This window comes from Sphaerodactylus townsendi, linkage group LG13, assembly GCF_021028975.2.
Source record: "Sphaerodactylus townsendi isolate TG3544 linkage group LG13, MPM_Stown_v2.3, whole genome shotgun sequence".
Classification (NCBI taxonomy): domain Eukaryota; kingdom Metazoa; phylum Chordata; class Lepidosauria; order Squamata; family Sphaerodactylidae; genus Sphaerodactylus; species Sphaerodactylus townsendi.
In genome coordinates, this window is record NC_059437.1 from 33,819,038 (window position 1) to 33,841,422 (window position 22,385).

Here is a 22,385-nt window from a genome sequence, read left to right on the forward strand (position 1 = left end):
GATGTCAAGAAGAAACATCTATTTGAAAAACGGGGAAAGCAGATTGTCGACCTGACCTACTTTACAGGGTTGCTGTGAGGTTAACATTGCGGAGGAGAGAACTATGTGCACCACTGAGAGTTCCTTGAAGGAAGGGTGGCATAGATATTGTGCTATGGCTGTGCTGTGGATATCATTCACAGCTGTATTTTCTTGAATGGACAAGCCAGATCTATTTGTGAAAGCTCTATGAATCTGCAACCTGCGGCTCTCCAGATGTTCATGGACATTGGCCATGCTGGCGGGGGCTGATGGGATTTGTAGTCCATGAACATCTGGAGAGCTGCAGGTTGCAGACCCCGAATCTAGCTCTGCATTAAGTGGCCTGGAGGTATCCACCTCTGGCAGTAGAGAAATGGCAGGAGGGGAGATGGTAAGAGGGGTCCTGGTGTCGATTGGTTCGTTCAAGAGTGACAAGAAAACATGGGAAAGCAAGCGGGGGAAGGGAAGGCCGGTGGTCTACATTGTGCATAACAGCAGATTCCAACCGGTGTATATTGCACCTGATTTTAGACTTTGCTCCGGCCAGGTGGAAGGTCTGTACCAGGAGCGGCCAAGACCCATTGAGAGAGACCCACTCACAGGGGTCCCGCACCCCCAATTGTTTGTGCATCCTCCCCCCACCCCCACCCCATCGCAGCTCCTTTCTTACGAGCGCTGGCGCCAGGCGTCGAGATTGGGATCGAGGGCTGCCGTCGCTTGCGGAGAAACCCGATCTGCCCCCACCCTCGCCCCCAGGGCTTTGGCTCAGCTTCCCGTACCTGCTCCGCAACAGTTAAAGACCCGCCGAGTGGGGGGCGGGGGGCGGCGGCCGCTTCCAGCCCCGAGGGGTCTCCTCCTCCTCCTCCCCACCCCCCCGCGCCGCCGCCGCCGCCACCACATGTGATGCGGGGGGAGATCCGGCTGCTGCCTCTCTGACGGCAACCCCGTCGAAGGAGAACAAAGGCGCGGCGCATCAAAGGATGGCTCCTCCGGCGCCTCTGCTGGCCGCCCTGCTGCTGCCGGCGCTGCTGCCGCTGCAGACCTCGGCCCTCCTGGCCGCCCGGCGTCCCCCCAGGCACCAGGCGCTGGTGAGTCCGGCGGGGGGTGGGGGGGTCACACCGCCAGCTCTGCATGGGGGCCCCGTGCGAAAGGGCCGACACGTGTCCAGGTGGCCCGGCGCGCAGGTTGGGCTTCCTCCGACCCCATCCCCTGGCAACTCCGAGCTGATCTCGCCCTCTCTGAACTTTCCTCCAACTTCGCCGACCTGGGGTATCTTCCTGCTCTGGAAGGGGGCGGGGGGCACAATCACACACACAAACCCGCCTGGGCTCTGCGAGGAGCCTTCGAAGACATCCTGCTCGGATGAAAAGGCGCGCCGCGCGTCTCCTGTCCTTTGCCCGTCCCCAGCGAGCAGCCCGGACTTCTTTCCCACCGAGGGAACTTCAGCGCTCCGCTCCAGGTTGAGCACTTTCCTTTGTTTCTCTGCCGTGACAACCAGCCACAGGAGACGGGACGGACCGGGGGAGGGGGCGGCAGTCGCTAGTTTCGAAGCAGCATCTTCTCCTCCTTGGTCTAAACGCGAGGGCCACCTCGAGCCAACAGAGTCCCCTAGAGAAGGGTTCCTTTGGGGCCCTTCACACCAACTCGATCCAATCCCAGCGCCGGAAGAAGGCGACTGTCCCACAATTGCGTGGATCCCTGGGGGGACAAGGATGCCTGGAACCCCCCCCCCCCCCCCCCGCCGCCGCCGTTGTTCCCCTGCTAAAAACAACTTTGTGTAGCAGCTAGCTCTCCTGGGAAGAAAAGACGGGGAGCTGCTCCCCCGTTCCCCAATTCTCTCCCCCGCCCCCCCCAACCACTATTGCTGGGAGCCAGAGTTTATGCACCAGTAGCCTCCTCCGATTTTGCTGCTGGACGATAATATCTTGCCAGTAGAGAGACTTTGCTGCATCACAGGAAGCTAGTTTAATAGTTTAGAAAATGGGCTCCCTCCATCTGAAGGAAGAGGGAGGGTATCCTCATCTGTGAGAACTGCCTTCTGCTCCTGTTCTCTGTCTAAAATATAGACTCCCAATAATCAAGTATATTAACCTGCATCTTACTTAAGTGCTTCTGATAAACTTTTAGAAGACACCGGTTTTGTGGATTCACCAGGCAAGTTCTAGCTACTGGAAAGCCCAACAGACTTTCTGGAGGGTAAAGTTTTGGAAGGGTCACTTTTGTGACTTTGCTTAGGAGTGGCCAGAGTATTTTCCTAATGGAAGAAATTTCATTACGATTTCTGGGGTTTGTTTTGTTTTGATACAATACCTGTCCTCCCCCCCCCCCTTTCTGCCTTAACAAGCATTTCCCATGTTGCTTTGATCACCTGTGCAAATACAGACACATGAATAGTAGCAGTGGAGCTTCTACATGAGGAGTTTACTGGACACCTCCTTAGACTTTTCCTTTCCATATGTACTCTGCACTGGCTGGGGGGGGGGCTGCCATGGCAACACATCACTCCTTTTTAAAAGAAACTTTCTTAAAAGATATCGGTGTCCTACAATTATAAAAATTATATCTCCTTTCAGCTTGTGACTGCTTTGTGAATATATTAGACTGATGGATCTTGTTTTATGCAGTTTTTATGCTGAGACTTGTTTTTATTGCTTGGTTCACCATTAATCATTCTGGTTGTGTTCATGATTTTATCAATTTTTCCTTTTCTCAGCTGCCTTGAGCAAGTCTCTGCAGAGGTTATAGAATAAACTTACCCTTCAGGCTACATTAATAATCTCCAAGAGGCCTCTGAGTAATACTAGGGTTGTGATGCAGAGGCAGGCAATGGCAAATCATCTCTGAACATGTCTTGCCTTTAAAACCCTATGGCCGTGGTGGCGAACCTTTGGCACTCCAGACGTTATGGACTACAATTCCCATCAGCCCCTGCCAGCACGGCCAATTGGCCATGCTGGCAGGGGCTGATGGGGATTGTAGTCCATAACATCTGGAGTGCCAAAGGTCCGCCACCACTGCCCTATGGAGTTGCCATAAGTCACATGTGACTTGACTGGGGCAGGGGAGGAGGAGCAAGCTAGCCCAGCAAGGGTTAAGCTAAACCAGTGCTCCTGAAACTGGGACCAGTGAGGTTACTCCAAAAGCTCTCACGCCCCTTGTACTTAGGGCACCACTCAGTATCATAAACAGCAGAGGCAGCTGGGCAGAACTGACCAGGGTGTTGGTTCTGAAGAGGCTTAAAGGAGAGGAATGCCTCATCTTTAGGGTACTGCCTGCCAGTAGCTCAAGTCTGTGAAGCAGAAGGAGGCCAATGCACCAGTCAGCCTGTCTGGATTGGTTATACACTGGAGAACCCACGAATGCAGATCTGTGCTAATACAAACATGCCATTTACAACTATCACAATTCTCCATCCCCCAGCACAGAGGCCAAGTTCTCAACTCCAGCTTTTTTCATTGGACTATTTCATTGTGACACAGCAAAAGTCTGGGAGTGTTTTTTTTTTAAAAGGCAGCCTTTGACCAACTTGCTGTGCAGCAAAGCCGTATTTCTATGATGGCTCACAGCCAGACCTCCAAACAGGAATGGATGCAACATTTTCTTTAATACATTAAATACTTGAGCATCGGCCTTAGTTTTTTTCAACAGTAAAGTAGATGTTACATTTCGCATGAAACCAGATTTGGGGGATGAGTGAGCTGAATTTCAGATAGGCTTCAGTGCCCACACATGGCTCTTCAGGAGTTAATCGTGCCTGTAATGGTCATCTGATCTAAATTAATGAGAATATATGAACAGATGAAACTGCCTACTATTGAGTCAAATTAGGGCAGCCACCATTGTCTGACTGGTAGTAGCCAGTCTTTCCCAGACTTTCCCAGAGTTTTTGCTCATTTATTCCAGACGTGGTTTGAGCCTTTATGTTGTTGGTGCTTCCAACATCTATTTAATGATGTTCTTAGGAGCGTGTTAGTGATCTCAGGACATCAGTACTCCATTGGGCTCACTGTCTGTTCATATATTATATTTCCAATGGCTGTGGGAAAATCGTTATTAATACTCAGACAAAGAAAAAAGCTTCTGTTCTATTTTTCTTTACAATAAGTCCGTGAAAGACACAAAATAATATTACCCTATTCTTCCAGCAACAAATAACTAGATCATTCCGACTAACTACGTTTACTTAGATTTCAGCTAATCCCTTAATATTATTTTAGTGAAATTCCTCTTTCTAATTAATAATATTCTGCTCAGGCTCTTGGCTTGTGGCTTTGGGCCTGGGGACCTATAATTGGTGCTGAGGTTGCCACATTGCGGTGCTTGTTATCACTTTTAGCTTTGCTAGACATTTGGTCAGATCTGAAAATCTCTGGTTTGAAGGCCAACAGGCATTTGTGGGGGACTTTGGTGGGAGACTTTTGTGAGGGAGGCCCAGAGTTCTGTGTCATACCTATTCAGGACTACTGGAAATGCATGGTGAAGGAGCTGCTACAATCATCTCCAACAGCTGTAATACGTTTGGGGTTTTTTTTGCTGGAGGATATGGTTAGCTACACTTGCAGCAAGTGCCAGTTGGTTGCCCTCGTGGAAGAGAAGGTCCAGCAACTTGAGGCATGGGTATCTACTCTTCAGCACATGAGGAAGCATGAGGATTTATTGGACAGAGTGGAGCAGACTGTCCTGGATGAGGAACAGACAAGAGACATTTCTGAGGAGGAGGGCAATTCCCAAACATGTGAGGTAGACATTTGGAAGAATGTAACACATAGAAGTAGAAGGGCCAGGGATTGTTCTGTGAGTTTAAAACTACAAAATTGAAGTTCTCTCCCATGTCCGTGATAATGAGGAACAGGCCCATGGGCAACAGAGATGTTCCTCAGAGAATGTGAGGGTGACCTTGGAAAATTCAGCCACATGGTATGGCCCCTGCCAATCCCCGGAGGAGACATGTTGTGGTGGTGCTAGGGGATTCCCTCCTGAGGTGATTGATAGCATGACAGGATGTTTTCAGAGGCGTGATGACTCCCTGGGGTGAAAATCCATGATGTAACAGAGAGGATGACAAGACTCATCAAATCTGCTGACCATTATCCCTTCCTTTTGGTCCATGCAGGAACCAATCGAACTGCAAGACACAACTTTCAGGATATCAGAAGGGATTATAAGGCTCTGGGTAGGAAACTGGAGGATCCTGATGCTCAGCTTGTCACTTTGTGACATTCAGAAGCAGCCACTGGTGTGGAGCTCATTTAATACAAATAATGAAAAGGTATAATCAGGGCCTCTGAGGGTTTCTCTTAATGTGACTATTTTTCAGTGCTAAATCAGAAGTGTGGGGGGAAATCCTCCAAGAGAGGTCTTAAATAATATGGGACCAGGGGCTGGTTCATACCCATTGCCATTTTGGATGGGCCGTTCATGCTATCTTAATTACTTCCCAAATTGCAGTTGACACTAAGAGGATTCATCCTCAGGACTGGTATAGTCCCCATGTTGTTTGTGAGTTTTATAGCTGACACTTTAAAATCCCTCCATGTGGGACTCCTTAAGAAAACCAGACAAAGCATCAGAACTAGGTCTGGCCTCAGATCATAAACCATGAGTCACAGTCAGAGTTATGGTTTGTATACTGACACCAAAGCTGGTTCAGATTCCTGGTGATTACTAGAATGCTGTATCAACATCTTCCATGTTGCTGCCTCAGCATATTTGCTCCATCATACGACCGGATGTTTCCTACATTCACATCAGAGTGGCTCACTGGTACGCCAACTGTTCACTGATACGAACAACTGTTGAAACAATCTCAGGGGGTGAAAGAACGCATCTTCACCTTGGATGACTGGATGTGAATGTTATTGTCCAGTAGCATCTTTGGGGCTGAGTGACGTATCTCTGGGCTGGGCTATTTCACAGATTTTATTGTATCCAGGTGTACATAAAGATTGCAGCCATGGGGAAGTAATTGTTTCATTGCTTTTTGTAGGTGTATGAAAAAAATCAGGGAAACTTAGACAACATTTCTAAATTGAAAGAGTTACGCTTTTCAAATTGAAAAAGTTGTGCTGCATAGTTGCACTTCTCTGTAATTTCAATAACGATGGCCATTTAGTGCGTTTGGGTTAGATTTATTTCAGATGATAATGTTGGAGAAACATTTGCTCGTGGGTGTGCCAGGCTAATCTCTTTCCAGAAGATCTCCTGCTGTACAACTCCTATATACCGCAGCAATTATGCATGAACCGAGTCCTCTCAGCACCATTTAGGATCACAGTTGAGGATGTTGGAGTGAGTTTCATAAACTTGTGGAGGTCATGGTGAACCAACACAGGCAACTAAATGACGGTAGTGTAGTGAGTGCCAAGGGATTCACACAGTTCCCGAGAATGCGTATGAATGGCCCTCTTGCAGGGAAGCAAAAGGATTACATTTGGGGATGAAAATAGGTGTTCCTCTCTGTAGGAAATTGGCCGGCATCACAAAACATATGGGTATTTAGAGAGCCCAGTTTAGGTGATGCTGGAGGGGTGGTATAGGACCAGAAGTCCTCACTGCGATTACTCCTTTCTGTGCAATAAAACAACATGTGGAGTTTCAAATATTGTGCAGGCCCCTCACTCTAGCAGACTCTCTTTAGTGCCAACTACTTAGGTGAGTGGCAATGTATGGCAGAGGTTTTTTGGTTGGCAGCATAGAAAATTGCAGTATGTCTTACTCCGAAGGTATGACTGGCACCCTCTTTTGCAGCCTTCCCAAAAACAATGAAACTCCGTTTCTGCACTTAGCTGCCAGCCTGCAGACAGTCTGCTTCTGGTGACTCACTTAAAACAGTGGGCTGTCCCTTTTAGTCCTCTGTCAGCATTTTCTCTTCCCAGCAGTTTTTCCTGCCTGTTTCCTGAGGCTATTTGTCTAGCTTTTCATCCTCATTTTTGCTGTCAGACTCCAGGACTGACAAAGCCAGTCGTGTAGCAACAACAGGGACTCATGCTGTAACTTTAATTTATATCAGTGGTTCTCAACCTTCCTAGTGTCGTGACCCTTTAATACAGTTCCTCATGTTGCAGTGACCCCCAACCCTAACATTTATCCATTTTACAGATGGAGAACACTGATGCAGAGAGCCTTAGGCGACCCCTGTGAAAGGGTCGTTCGACCCCCAAAGCGGTCCCGACCCCCAGGTTGAGAACCACTGATTTATATATTTATAAACTGTGTTATACTGGATCCAGCATTACAGCTGCAGAAACAAATTAATGCAGCTGCAACAAATGCTTTCATCAAACTCAGCCAATCTGGTCACCTGGATCCATCTCACAGTAACACAGTAACACTGAGATGAGACTTCTATAATGCATAGGTCTCACTTCAAAGTCAACATGGAGACACCAACTGGTGCAGAATGTGGCAACTTGATCAAGAGCTAGGCAGAACACACGTGTTCCTATCACTCTGCTGTCCCTCCACTGACTGCCCATCAGTTACCAGGTTTAGATCAACGAACTGCCCTTTGTGGCTTGGTCCTCATATCGGCAGAACTGCTGCTCCTGTTGTTCTCTAAAACAGCTGTGCACATCTGAGCAGGGCCTTCTGCAGGTACCACCATACAAATGGGCAAGATTTCTTTTTCTCTGTCTTCTTTCTTAAAAAATAAAATGTCATAACAACCCTTGTATAGCCTACTAGTTGTAGACCAAAGATTCCAAAGGTCTCTCACTTATAGATGAACATCCCCTATGTCCCTTTCCATCCCCTAGAGTGCTGCACAACTGTGACACACCTGGGAGAGGCAAGAAGCTGCGGCTATGTCTGGAGGTGTCATTCTGGTCGGTTCTCAATCAGCAGGAAATGCTTTTGCAAGTTGAAGTCTGCAGCAAGAGCAGCTGAGCATGCCCAAAGGCAAATCCCAGCTTCCTTCCCTTGTCTTCTTCTGAATGAACTGCTTATTGCTACTTTTCCGCCTCAAAAGCCTGCGTTGACATTTCACTTGTTTAACCAGTTTCCCCTTGAGCTGGGGAGGAGACCATTTCTACTTCCTAATGGTAGAAGAAAGGGTATCCCATGAATACTTTTTTTTTCTTGGATGAAAGAACTGGGCCATTTTCACAGGGCAGATTGTTCATTTCTGTGATTTTGGCAAGGGGTTTTGTCTTAAATTTTGTATATGGCAGGGAGGGCTGACTGTTAACATGAGATCATGGCAGGAAAAGAAGGCTGGGACATTTCACAGAGAAAAGCATGGTTGCTTTCCCCTATTAACTTCACCGCTCTTCCCTCAATTTATCTAATTTAACCCTTCCTTAAAGCCTCAGATAACAATGATCACCAAACTTGTAGCATGGAATTCCACAAATGAATTCTGGGTAGCCTATAGGAAGAAGTGCTAAAACAGACAACCTGGCTCAACTTAACTTCCAACTAATTGCAATAAAAGTATTTTTTGTACCAAAATGCTCGGGGAGATGTGCTTTGTTGCATACCAAAAAAAGCCCCTCCCAGAGTCACTCTCTAGAAAAATCTTCCACGCCCCTTTTTACATGAGAAATATTTACTATTTTGAAACACTTAATAACTGCATCAACAAGCACATTCAGCAAAAGTGTTGGAACAAATAATGGAAAATGGCAGTTAGCAAGACTCTTCTAAAGACAACAGCCAAACTGTGGCTCTAGTGTGTGTACTGAAACACAGTAGATCTGAACTAAGCTAAAACTAACATACGTATTTCAACGCTTTCTTTGCCACATCTGCTCATTTCTTCAATTCTAAATCAACTCAAGTTCTCCTTCAACAAAAGACTGAATTAAAAACAACAAATCCAGAGTTATAAAAAAGCCATGATTAATCTTGGGTTATTGGGTTCTCCGGTTTTTTAACAGAAACTATGGCAATTAGCAGTCTGAAGACAATTGGAAACAATTTTCGGCAGAGGCAAAACCAACCTCAACGTGTGAATCATGGCAACGTGAAGGCCTGACTCATGAGAGAGCCAGTGCCAAAATACAAAGGAGTAGATTGGTTTTAATAAATACAAGCACAATAAGGAATAAAGGTTGTGATCCTAAAAATGGTAAACTGTTCAGGAAAGCAACTAAGTCCCATTCGGGCATAACTAAGATATATGTTGGTGTAACTGGAGGCCTGCAGACACAGTGGGGCATCTAAGCTGCACTTTGGGGGCAGTTTGAGAGGCAGATGGGTGGTGGTTGTTTTTTGACTCCCAATGTACTGAATGGGGACGTTTACATGTCCCAAGGTTTTCATTAATGTTACTTCAGCACTGGAGCACAGGACATGAGTTTAGGTCAATGCTCAGATAATAATTTCAGACTGTCTATGACAGGAAAATTGATCTCATCTAGAAGATGAGCTCCACTGACTGGCATCATGTCTGTTTTGCTGGATTCAGTTTCATGTTGTTTTCGCCACTCGAGTACAGCATTCAAACAGCAACATCTGAGGTATCTATTTGAAAACTGGGAGTCTTCTGATAATACCCAAACTTAAAACTCCAACATGACCAGTTTCCTTTTACAATTCTAGTTTACCCCACCTGGAAACAACTTAACAATTCATATGCCTCGTATGAAGAAAACTAAATTTCTGTCTTCTCTCCTTTCCATTCGTTGCCTTTAGTGTTCTGAATTGCTCTAGGGAAATCCTGCGCAGCCTGACTAAAAGGTTCAACACGTGAGAACTTTCATTAGCATGAAACATAAAGACGTCTGATTAGCACAAGTTCTTGGACACAGTATTTATGATTGAGTTTATAAGAATGTACAAGCATTTACCATGTACATAAGAATGCATTTACTTCGGGGATTGGGCAGTATATGAAATTTAATAAATAATGATAAAAATTGAACAGCGCACACAAGTTGCATAATTGAGATTCTTAGATTCTTGAATAATACATTACTGATCATTTTGTATTGTATTTGTTCCTCTTGGGACATAATATTTATAACCTCTGCCACTTGCATACTACTGATTGGTTTGTGTCCATTTGCCCATATCTGGAGGTTTTAGAAATAAAGTAAACCTTTTCAACCACCACTTTTCTTCTGACCTATCTCAGACAAACTATTGGGCATGAGCAAAGTCTTCTATTTCGCTATTTCCTTTCTACCTCTCCTCCTCAATCTATTAATTTTGGTGTTAATATACCCAAAATGACAAACTTCACCAATGTTGATGCAGGTGGTTTTACAAAGGACTTGTACTAGTAAGTGTAATCTTTTCTCCGTGCATTGTTGTCTCCATGAACTCTAAACATGTTTCTACTGCACATGTGGTTAGCCAGACAGCATGGAAACACATCATGCCTACTGAAAGCCATTTCATCAGAATGGATAAAACTGGGGAGTGATAGCCTGCATATCTATAGCTACAATACGGCCTCCTAGAGGTAGCGACTGCCAACGGGGCTTCATTCTCAAAATATGGTCGATATTAAGGCATGAAGTACGATCATGTTTACTTTTTACTCCCCTCTTTTCTCCCCAGTGGAGATTCAAAGCAACTTATCAAATTATTTGCCCCTCTTCCATTTTATCCTCACATGAACAGACTTATGAGGCTGAGATAGAATAGCTGGCCCAAGGTCATCTAGCGAGTACCCGCTGCAAAGGGAGGATCTGAACCTCAGCTTCCAGATCCAACTCTAACAGTCTAACTGTGGTGCTAGCCATGGAAGGTGTGCTTTATGTACCTTCCCCCCTTCCTTTTTCTGCTTCAAAGAATTTTCCCTCTTTGGGAGCACCCACATAAGACTTTATCCAATGTGACTGGGCAATGGGTTATTTGCATATTTCATCTAAACCCTCGGCTTTCTTTTTTTTTTTTTTTAGGGTGGGTCTCTGAAACAGAGTCCCTGGAAGGAACAAGATGAAAAGGGCTCCTCCATCATCACGGCCATAGAGACTGCTAAAGGCTTATCAAGAACCCCCAACAACCAGGCAACACAGTGGAATCCACCCCGCTGCGGCGTTCCAGATCTACCCACCCCATCAGGGAGCCGCAGTACTCGGAACCGGCAGAAACGATTCCTGCTTTCTGGAGGACGCTGGGAGAAGATGGAATTCACTTACAAGTAAGGCAAGTCTGAACTAAAAAAAAAATCAGATGCTGTGGAATGACCGTCTCTTCCTCTACCATTCTCTCCACAAAGCTCCAGAGCTGTAGAAACATAAATGGTGTATTGTATGTACTTCTCCCCGTTTACACTTCTACCTCCAGAGATTCAGTGGGTCGGAAGCCTGAGGACTAATGCTGCTGGACGCTACAATAACCCAGCAAAGGCTATAGGCATGAGCACAGCTGAGGCTGCCTGAAGAGTTGCCAGCTGATATACTTGAATAAGAATGAAAGGGAGGAGAAGATCTCAACCAGAATTAATCAGGAGTCAGGTAACAAAGATATGATAGGAATGTGGGCTTCTTAAAGGGTTTGCCCTTTTGAAATCAAAAACTTAGGAGAAATTTTCAAAAGTACACAAAAACTCTGTATAGTGCAATCTTAAAAAGAGTTACTCCTTTCTAAGCCCATTGAATTCAACAGATTTAGAAGAATATAGCTTTCTTTAGGATTGTACTGGTGGTGTCTTGCGAGGGTCATACTAGCAAACACAGAATCTGTAAATTTATTAAGGTACTACCACGATTTTCACACAATCCTAATTTTGATTCATTTATGCTGTGTCACACAAGACACATCCTAATGATAAACTTTTGTATACTAAAGGAGGAAAATACCTCCCTAAAGGAGAAACACTTTTAAAAATTCATTGATTGATGGATTGGATTAGATTTGATAGACCGTCCTACCCCCGAAGGGCTCAGAGTGGCGCACAAACCAAACGTGTGAGTGTGATGTAGTGGTTAGAAGGTTGATTAGGATCTGGGAGATGAAGGTTTGAATTCCCACTTTGAGTGACCTTAAGACGATTATAGTCTCTGTATTCCCACTCCGGGTGATTTAACCTACCTCACAGGGTTGTTGTGTGGATAAAATAGAGAGAAAAATTATGTAATCCACTTTAGATCCCCATTGAGGAAAAAGTAAAAGTAAATAAATAGATGCAGCACAGATGGTGGGTCTTCTATTGTTTTGCCTTTCACTTGACAACATTTTTCTGCTGCTGAATGTAAAGGCGATTCCATAGATTTTACTGGAATTGGATATCAGTTATGACAGCCATTCACTTTCTTCTGTAACAGTTGCTTTAAAGTGACAATCTTTCTAATATCTTTGAGAGTCTGAGTTGAGTTGAAAACTTCATCCCACCAGTTCCTCACTTAATCCCTTTTCTAAATCATCCACTTTTAAAAAAATAATAATTAAACAATACCAATTTCTTTCTTGCCAGCGCAAAGGACCAAATTCCTTAAAGACTTATCTCCTGTCAATAATTTGTCCCAGTACTGCATTATACAGTGTCCTGATGTACTGATACATCAGTTAATGCTAATTCCAGATAGGTGCTAGCTAGAAATATTAGTCGATAAAAGCAGAATGAAACCTGGTGACAGCTTAAAGGCTAGCAAAATTTATTCCAGCATAAATTTTCATGAATCACAGCTTGCCTCTTCAAATGCATCAAAGTGTGTATCCAATTAGACTGATGCTTTTATATTCATGGCCTTTCTTTTATGAATATAAAAACATTGTCCTACTGGCTGTACACTTCAGTACAAAGTGAGTTCTGACTCATGAAAGCCTATGCTGGAAAAAATTTTGTTAGTCTTTAAAGTGTCACTAGATGACTATTTCAAGAATTTGAACCGTGGTTATATTCCAGTACACAAGACAGCTTAGTTTCTCACATCTACAATTACTTTAATAAAAACCTCCTCTGTGAAAAATGAGATCTTACATATAGACTGGGATACTGTCAGGGTCACCCATCTTAAGGTAAGTGGTTTGCTGTACAGTGTCACCACTTAAGAGGGTCGTTGCTAGGATCAAAGAGATTGCTCGAACTGTGTTCCACAGAGGGCCACTGTACTCCTGAAATTCAGCCATAAAAATCAATTTTGTCATCAAATCCTGAAGAGTCAGATTAGAGGGCATTCTTTTTCTTGCCAAGAGGAACTGGCGTAAAGTTTACACTAACCAGGCTGCAATTTTCTGCAAAATGAGAGTGATCGTGGGACAGAATACCTGTCCAGACCTTCTGCCTGAATCATTCTTCATCCTTGAAAACAGCAAAACACACCTGGTTGGTACTTGGAATCCTGGGATTTCTAGAACTGGGAAGAGACAATAGTGGAGAAAGTGACCCTCCAGATGCACCCAACTAAGGGAATGTAAACGCTGACACTTTCTTTGCTAAATGGAAATTGCTCCTAGATGCTATTGAAAAAGAACCTGCTGGTGTGTAACAACCTGTCAAATAGTCTTTTTCTGTTTTTTGGCTCAATATAATGATTGTTTATTTTTACTATGTATCTAACTAAACTCGGTAGATTATAAATTTGTGCACTTGTGCATCATTAAAATGGTTAACGGGTCATGTGTTATTTTATTCCCTCTTCCTTTGCTTATTTGTGCATCCTGCTCAATATAACGTGCGTCAACCTGCTTAAGGTAGCTGTCCTGGTTCCAACAGAGCCCATGCTTTTTCAGTAGTAATGAGTTCCTTGAAGAGATAAAGGGGGTGCTGTTTCTGGAAATGTTTAGGAGGTACTGCAAAGCTCTTTTATTTGTTAGGGCTTTTAATGGAATATTGACCAGAGACATTTGGAGGGCATCACTGAGTGTTTCATTGTACTTTGTTTCCTACTTGGATCTGTAAGCTACCCTGAGTCAAGAAGAAATGGTGTGGTATAAACAAATATGGTAACCAGTAAATAAATACTTGTGCTTGTTAAGGATTTAATAAAGAATAAAGGTTTTACACAGTAAATGTTCAGTAAACAATAAAACATGCTAACTATAAGCTAACCCTTTATCAAACAATTAAGAAACCCAGAACAATGAAACATTACTGACAAATGTATTAATCAACATCTGCATTCTGAAAACTGCTGGGCCTGTGGTGTATTTTACTATGAAACAAAAGCAGTGACAATGGGCCTTTCCCCACTTACCTTAAGCCCCGCACTACTCTCCGAAAGTAGCGCGGGGTCCCCCAGCACTCCCCACGACAGGGGCGGCGACAGCACAGCCGCCCCGACGCTGCCGCTGTCGCGCCCCCTCAGCGCGCGGCATCCCTGGTGCTCTTTTAAACGGCGCCTTGTGATGACCCCGTGCATCGTGGGGATGCCAGGGCACGCGCCAGGGATGCACGCCAGGGATAGGGGGGATTAAGGTAAGTGGGGAAAGGCCCAATACTGGTGTGAAGCTGAACTCGATTGTGTTGAGAGCAGAGAGGTTCTGCAAGTTTACCACCCTCTCCTTGACTTCCCTCTGGAAGTGCCTTTCCGGAACCCCCAAACTGTCCATCTTTAATATCTGTCAGCATCTCTGTAGTGACATTTATTCCACCTGGGGGCAGAAGGAAAGTGGAGAAAGGAAGCACAGGTTGGCTTCTGCAATTCAGAAGCTCAAGGACTTCCTACTTAACTCACCTTGCTCCCGTGAACCACTGGGATCTGACCAAAACCGGAAGACAGAAGAACAGAGCTGTAAGGCTGTCCTTGTCTAGTAAACCTCCAGCCTCTTCTCCTGACTGCTCTCTCCATGCCCTTTCAGTGTGTCAACCACGACCACCCTTTGCTCTTCTGCTCTCTGTTGCAGAATCGTGAGGTTTCCTTGGCAGTTGGTGAAAGCCAAAGTGAGACAAGCCGTTGCCGCAGCCTTGAAAGTCTGGAGTGATGTAACACCCTTGACCTTCACAGAAGTACACCGGGGACGAGCAGACATTGTGATTGATTTCACACGGTAAGCGATACAATTTACACATTGAAGCGCACGCACTTTTTTTGGTGAATTTTGGAGAAAAGCTTCAGTTCAGGAGGATCGGATAAAGCTGGCAAAATTGTTAGTACAAGTTTGAGGACCACTTGGAGTGGTTTAGCATTATCCGTGTGATTTAAAGTAAAAGAAGCACCCTGTGACTTCCGTTCAACCATCTAGAAGTTCCATGAGAGTCACAAGATGCTCCATCTCATTTCACAGTTTCTGGCAGTCACTGGGAAATGTAGGAGCAGTGAGTTCCAAAGATGTCCCAAGCCACTTGGAAACCTCTAAAGACAATTTGAACACATCCAGCTCTCTAGTCCTAACAATGCTGCTTCTTTCCTCTGCCTTCCTTCACTGCTTTGTGCTACACAAGCTGCTCTGCTCTCCGCCTCATTTACGCTTCCATTGCTCTCCAGCAGGCAGCTTCCTTCCCCTCTTCCTGATCCATTTCGCCTGCAAAACTCACTGCCTCCCTTAAACCTGCACCTCCTTTCCCGACTCCAGCTACTTGCAAGTAGCTGCATGTTGATATATCCTCTCCTGCCTTTTTTCTGTGATCCTAAAACCCTTCTACTGGCAATTATTCTAATATCCCTAAAATGCCCTTGTAACATCCTAATTTGACATGATATCCTTCGACTTAAAATACTTTTGACTGCAACAAGTCCTGGACCCAAAGCTCTGGAAATGAAAGGGACCACTTTTCTTCTGTAAGTTCTGTACGTTGGCAGTCACATACTCAGTGACAAAAAAAAGGCACTGGTTACAAAAAGTCACCATGTGAACAAGTATATGCTTCTTTTCCAGATACTGGCACGGGGACAATCTGCCTTTTGATGGCCCGGGGGGAATCCTGGCACATGCCTTTTTCCCCAAAACCCACCGGGAGGGAGATGTCCATTTTGACTATGATGAAACATGGAGCATTGGGAATAACTTGGGTATGTTGAATATTGCAACCAACGATCTAACAGGAGCCTCTTTGCATGTGACCAGAACATGGAAAACCTCCATCTAATGTCAGGGAAAGGTCACTGTTGGTTCAAAGGCCACTTCTGTGCACATGCTACAGAAGAATCCTAGGCCTCCATCAGTAGATGAGTATCCTAACTTAAAAACCTGCTTTTGGGGAAGGTCCACAAACCCATCCAGAATAGTCTGACTTTTCAATCCCTGATTCACTCCATCACTGATCAGTAGCACCTCAGCCTAAGTTTATTGGTCATCATCCAGCCCATTACTACCTCTAATACACTCAAGCAGGTGTCCACTGATCCACAGGATTTTGAAGGCAACAGAGCCTAATGCCAACAGCACATGGATGGCACCTTATCTAAACCTCAGACGACTTCTCTAAGTAGATTCATGAGCACCACACAATTCCATAGCACAAATGGCAAACAATCCACTGATAAATCTCTCCCCTACAAATCTATCCAGGAATTTGTCTCCTGATGACGCTGCCTAAACTACATCTTGTGGCATTAGACAATTATTTGTGAAGACATACTTTGTTTTCTGTCCTGAACCTGCTGCCCATCATTGAGTAACTGAGTATTTGTATTATGGGAAAGGAGGAGGGGAGTTCTCTTATTTATTTTTTTCAACCATGCATAGTTTAAAAACTTCTATTACATTCCCTATTGGCTTTAACTAAAAAGTCACAGTTTTACCCTTTTCTCATAAGGGAAGCCTTGCTAATCAGCTATTTTGGTTGTCCCTTATTTGCACTTTTTCCATCTCTAATAGGTCCTTTTGAGATGTCGTGAACACAGTATTCCAAATGCAACCAAACTATACATCTGTACAAGGATATTATCAGCTGTTTTGTTTTCAGTCCCTTTCCAAAGAATCCCCAGGACATAATCTGCCATTTTTGCCATTGCTGCACAATAACACTGTCATTAAACTATTAACCATGATGTCATGATCTCTTTCCCAGCCAGTCAATGCCACTTAATGTACAAAGGGGCTCCCCTTTTTTAACCACACTATACACTCACTTAGCCAATCCAGTTTGCCTCTCAATCCCTCTCTGTCTTCAGTCAGAACAGTCTCCCTAATATGTGAACTTGCAGCCCAAATTCAAATGATGCCATTGCACAGTACTAACATCGAGTCTCCCAATGTGAATAACAAACGCCTCCTTTTTTTCTTCACCTGACAGGGACTGACCTCATGCAGGTGGCTGCTCATGAATTTGGCCATGTTCTGGGGTTGCAGCACACAGCAGTGTCCAAGTCCCTGATGTCTCCTTTCTATTTCTTCCGTTACCCATTGAAGCTGAGTGAGGATGACAAACAAGGCATCCAGTATCTCTATGGGAAGCCAAAATCTGAACTGAATGTTGACCTAGATCAAGAAGAAGAGCCTTTCCAGCCAGATATTGAGACTAATGAGATTGTCAATGTGCAGGTAAGAACTTTGGGACGTACTGCTTCCAGAGCAGCATTTCCAGCTTTTGCTGATCTTCACAAGAATTAGCCCTAGTGCCAAGAATACTCTGGCCGCTTACAGAGTATCTTTTTGAACAGCCATTCAATTTCTTTCATCTTTGAGGTCCAACACAGAATCATTCCAAAGATTCAGACTTTCTCTGTAGTCTGAGGCTGGGGCTACAAGAATAAGGCTAGTTAAGGATTGCTTTACCAGAAGCACTCTTTTTCTAAGTTTCAATTTTTAAAAGAGTTTCATCTGTTTTTTAGATAGATAAGCCAACCTGTGTTCTCAGAATAGGGTGGAATAACAACGTAAATTAAATGAATGCATCTAATTTTCTCAGTCTACACAGCCTGATGCTTGTGATACAGATTTTGATGCAGTCTCCATGATCCGTGGGGAGCTGTTTTTTTTCAAGTCGCACTACGTCTGGAGGCTCCGGAACGGCAAGCTCCAGGCTGGCTATCCAGCCCTGGCATCTCGGCACTGGCAGGGAATCCCCTCTTCTGTAGATGCAGCCTTTGAAGATTCGCTCGGCAATATCTGGTTCTTCCAAGGTAATTTTTTTTAAGTGGTAGAGCAACCCATCTCTTCTAAGCAGCCCAGAGCGTCTTTCTATCGTTTTTTCCCACACCGCAATCTGTCTTAATCGGTTTTAATCAAAACAGATTTCATTATAAAAGGTTACTGATTAGTATCATTTGTACTCAATCCCAGAATTCCCTCTACATGCCTGCATATGCTGCCTCTCACAGACACAGAATTCCACCTTCCCCCTGCCAGTACATGAACACCAAGAAGGCTGTCCACCAATCCCTCCACACAGCCTTCTAATCTACATTCTCAAAGAGGATGCTCTGTTTTGTGGCCCAAAAGAACACACTTCACCAGGTCACAGAATCATAGAGTTGGAAGAGACCACAAAGGCCATCAAGTCCAACCCCATGCAATGCAGGAACACGCAATCAAAGCACACCTGACAGATGGCCATGCAGCCTCTCTTTAAAAACCTCCAAAGAAGGAGACTCCATCGCACTTCGAGGTAGTTCATTCCACTGTTGAACAGCCCTTACTGTCAGAAGGTTTTTCCTGATGTTTAGGTGGAATCTTTTCCTTCACCTTGAACCCATGACTCCTGGTCCTAACCTCTGGAGCAGCAGAAAACAAGCTTTCTCCCTCACCAACATGACATCCCTTCAAATATCTAAACATGGCTATCATGTCACCTCTGAACTTTCTCTTCACCAAAACTAAACATATCCAGCTCCCTAAGTCATTCCTCATAGACCATGGATTTCAGACCTTTTACCATTTCCAGGCCCATGAAGTGGAACCTAACCTCACTGGGTCATGTGGCCAGAATGATGATGAAAGAGTTCATCCAAGGCTAGGAGACTGCACAGCTGAGTTGGACAAGGGTTACATGCAATAGGGTACAAAGTAATTTCACTTGCATTCTCTCTCACACACATATGCCATGCTGACTGCCTTCACACCAGCCCATAACAATTGATTCTGTCAAGGAGTAACTAGCTGTGCACATGCCTTGGGAGGAGGTGCAACCAGCGGCTGTGATCAGGAAAGAGAAAGCACAAGCAACTTTATGCCAAGATAAGGCTGGTCACTAGCTTGACACAAACATCTGCTCTAAAGCGGCACACACGCCACCATCCTTCCTCCTACAACACAAGGTCAAAGATCAGCATGCACAGGAGAAAGCTTGCAGTATGTGGCCTGCTAGTCCCCTGAAAGATGAAAGCATGCACAGCATCTTCATCAAATAACATCCCAGATCAGGATGCCAAATGATGCCAGGTGTTCCCTCTCTGAGGGGGGCAGTGGGACATTTGCTGGAGAAGTCCAAAAGAATGAAGAGTGCTAACTCCCCTTGGGCCACCACTCTGTAGCCACAAGCCTAGTTCAACCATCAGCAATCTTTTCACACTGGCCACCTACTTCTCATCCACTAGCAAAACTGTTTTCAACCTTCTTTTGAATGCCGTTTTCCCCCTTCATGCTTTTTTTTCCTTGCCAGGTGCTCACTACTGGATTTATGATGGTGAGAGACTCGTTTCTGGCCCTCTGCCTGTCAAAGAACTGGGCCTTTCCTCTTCTCCTGTCCAGGCAGCTTTACTCTGGGGGACAGAAAAGAACAAGATATATTTTTTCAAGGGAGGCAGCTATTGGCGATTCAGTCCCAGCACTAATCAGGTGGACAACGTCTCGCCACGCAGAATGACTGACTGGCGGGGAGTTCCTCAGGAGATTGATGCTGCTTTTCAGGATGAGTTTGGTGAGTACAGGCAGGAGCACAGCAAGCTTTAGAGAAGAATCAACGGGCATTAAGGAATCATCAAATCAGAAGGGCAACACGTCCTCTAGACCAATCACCAGGTCCTGTGATGCTGCCAACTCTTCTGTCTTCCTTGGCATTTGCTACTCTGAATTGTAATGAAACAGGAGTAGGGGGGATTGTAGTCAAGACACCTATTGTGAGACCTCTGTCCTCACCCACACATCTTCCCAGTATTTTTGCTTGTCCCATACAACAGAGAACATCATAGTCACAGGGCATCAGCCAGAGGTAGGAAGGGAAGGAATGAACTCTGTCATTGAGTGAAATCTTCTAAATTTTCTTGGAATTGAATATCTGTACTATAAAGAGTTGTGAGTCTCTGAATAGCTCTCAGTAGCTGCTTTAGGCCCTACAATCATTTGTGGTGATAACTAAGATTATAAAAGACCATTCACAAGGAAAAACACAATGTGTGAATCAGCTCTGAGCTCACCAGGAATTATAAGAGCAACATCATCCATGTGAGACAGCAAGAAGGTTCAAGAAATTGCCTTTGCTCCTATTTTTCTGATGCTTTCTTTTTCCTGTCCTATCCACAGGGTTTGCCTACTTCCTGAAAGGTCGGCAATACTGGAAATTTGACCCTGTTCACGTGAAAGTGTTTGAAGGCTACCCACGAATCATCAGCCATGATTTTTTCAGCTGTGTGTCTTCCCCCAACTCTTTCAGATAGATTGACAGAGTGGTTCTGGCCAGCCACCTTCTTCAGCCAAGTTCACCTTTTCTGACTGGAGAGAAGCTGTGTTTTAGGCCATCACATTGACACAACCTGGAATGATCTCTTGTGGTCCTTTACCTACATTTGCACCTTGCTGAATTTGACAAAGTTCCAAGCACAGGGTCCTTTTGTTTTGTTTTTGTACTATAATCTAAAAGATGGCCACAGCCTTGATGTTTAGTCTCCGATGCCACTGAAGTCCGCAAAGTAAAATCAGGTTCTTTCTGTCACTTCTCCACAGTTATGAACTTTTTCTTTTTTTAGTGTTCCTTCACAAAGAGTTGTGTTTGTGCAAACTAATTTTACTGACTAGTTTCTCTTTGGCATCAGTCAAGGAACTATTGACCGCTTATTACTGGCTGACAAATTTGGACTTCCAAATAGCCTCCATAAGCATTAATGGGGAAAGGGGAGGAATAAGATGCGTTTCAGTATCATGTTTCAGGTGTACTCTTACTTTTCTCTTTGCATTGTATTTTACTAGGAAACATTACATTTTTTTAAAAAAATGTAGCTCTCCAAAATTATTGTTTTTGTGTTTATTTTTAAACTAAGGTAAAAGTGTTCTGTGATCAACTCTGCACTATATTGGTAAGTCTAAGATGGCAACAACCTACTAAGTGGCTGGTGAACATACAGCCCAATCCTATGGGGGAGAGCAAACTGGCCAATGGAGGCTGCGCAGGGCCATGCTGGTGCTTCTGCCCTGTCTGCTGGTATAAGGGGCAGCCTTGCTGACGGAGACGACAAAGTACTGAGTGCTTCTCAGTACTGCAGCAGTGAAACCAGGAAGTGGCCGCCACTGTGGAAGGACACTCATGCTCAATTGGATGCTGGTTACAAGAGGGGGGGGGCAAACCGGGGCATTCCTGGGGATGGAGCTGACATTATTTGGCTACTACCCAGCCTTTAGGACTGGGAACACGGCACCCAGAGCCTCAGAGTTACACCACCCTTTTTTATTGAATAACTTCATTTAACCCTACAGAGGGCTTTTCAAGTGGCTGGGTATTTTTCTTTTTCTCTGCCCCCCCTGCACCGCCTGAAAGCCCTCAGAAGGAGGCGGTGCAGTAAGCCATCCCTGGCCACCTCGGGCTTTGGATTGGCTGTTGAAACCTAGTAGTTTAGCCTGGTAGAAAATTAATAATACAATCTGAAGTAATTTAAACCATTTTCTACCCTAACTTCAATGACCTTAGTGGGGTGTAATTCTGTCTAGGACTGTCAGTTGACCAATCAATACATATGCCAGAACTGTCTTCATCACCTTGTTCTTGTTTTGTTTTTCTCAATCATTTCCCACACTAGGAAAGGAAGTGTCCTGTATGAGGATCTGTTGAGTGCCAACAGGATTTAGGCTGACAGTCCCTGCTGCTCAGACCAGGATGGCCTTTCTCTCCAATGGAGACCCAAAGTGGCATACATCATTATCCCCTTCTCCATTTTATCCTCAAAGTAACCCTTTGAGGTACATTAGGCTGAGAGTGTTTGAGACTGGATCAAGGTCACCCCAACCAGGCTGCAATCAAGGGGGGGAACAAAGAGAACGGGGGGGGGGGGGGATCCCAAGTCAGCAGGGCTTGACAGCCTGTCACCCATTGATAGCCTGGAGCAGAGATCCAAAGAGGGAAGGGACCCTTATGAGTTGGATAAAAAGGGGGGGCTAGCACAGGGTGGTTAGCTGAAGAAAAGGAAAGCTGTAGAAAGGACTGTGACAAATGGAAGTGGAAATAAAGGTCTTCCAAGCAAAGAATCCTGTGGTCTTTGCTTTCTGTTGGTGTGCTGACCAGTCAGGAGGGTCAGAGCCCACCCTGTGAGGATGGCAGAGAGGGGCAGCACTCACAAAAATGTTTAAACAACCGGAGGAGTCTGAAGCAGACACAAGTCTCCAATACTGTGTAAACTGACAGATACTGTGTAAACTGACAGGGAAGAACAAAATATTATTCT

The 22,385-nt window shown here is 44.8% G+C and overlaps 2 protein-coding genes across 4 annotated transcripts in view; one reads left to right on the forward strand and one right to left on the reverse strand.

Annotated features, from left to right (window-relative positions):
* Positions 1-22,385, reverse strand: part of RBM41 (RNA binding motif protein 41) — a 40,376-nt gene that overhangs the window by 16,246 nt on the left and 1,745 nt on the right. The window contains exon 1 of one of the 2 annotated variants that reach the window (XM_048514846.1): positions 801-1,688. The exons of the other annotated variant lie outside the window; for it this stretch is intronic. The gene's annotated coding sequence lies outside the window, so the exon portion shown is untranslated. Of the gene's footprint in view, positions 1-800; positions 1,689-22,385 lie in introns of those variants that run through there. 2 annotated transcript variants of the gene reach the window in all.
* MMP11 (matrix metallopeptidase 11) lies at positions 762-20,959 on the forward strand. Of its 2 annotated transcripts, XM_048514842.1 has the most exons (9): positions 762-1,109; positions 5,135-5,290; positions 10,869-11,110; positions 14,758-14,901; positions 15,730-15,863; positions 17,090-17,337; positions 17,705-17,918; positions 19,397-19,654; positions 20,257-20,959. In XM_048514842.1, exons 1-9 carry the CDS (start codon positions 1,002-1,004, stop codon positions 20,388-20,390), a joined length of 1,638 nt encoding a protein of 545 aa, XP_048370799.1. In that variant the 5' UTR covers positions 762-1,001; the 3' UTR covers positions 20,391-20,959. The 2 variants fall into 2 exon arrangements, with proteins under 2 accessions (XP_048370799.1, XP_048370800.1); XM_048514843.1 differs by lacking the exon at positions 5,135-5,290 and having other exon boundaries at positions 770-1,109.

Excerpts from the sequence above, each read along its gene's own strand:
- MMP11 (XM_048514842.1), top strand. The coding sequence starts at position 1,002 with ATGGCTCCTCCGGCGCCTCTGCTGGCCGCCCTGCTGCTGCCGGCGCTG. Across the intron at positions 14,902-15,729 it reads ATTGTGATTGATTTCACACG|ATACTGGCACGGGGACAATC; the intron begins GTAAGCGATACA and ends CTTCTTTTCCAG. Across the intron at positions 15,864-17,089 it reads GAGCATTGGGAATAACTTGG|GGACTGACCTCATGCAGGTG; the intron begins GTATGTTGAATA and ends TTCACCTGACAG.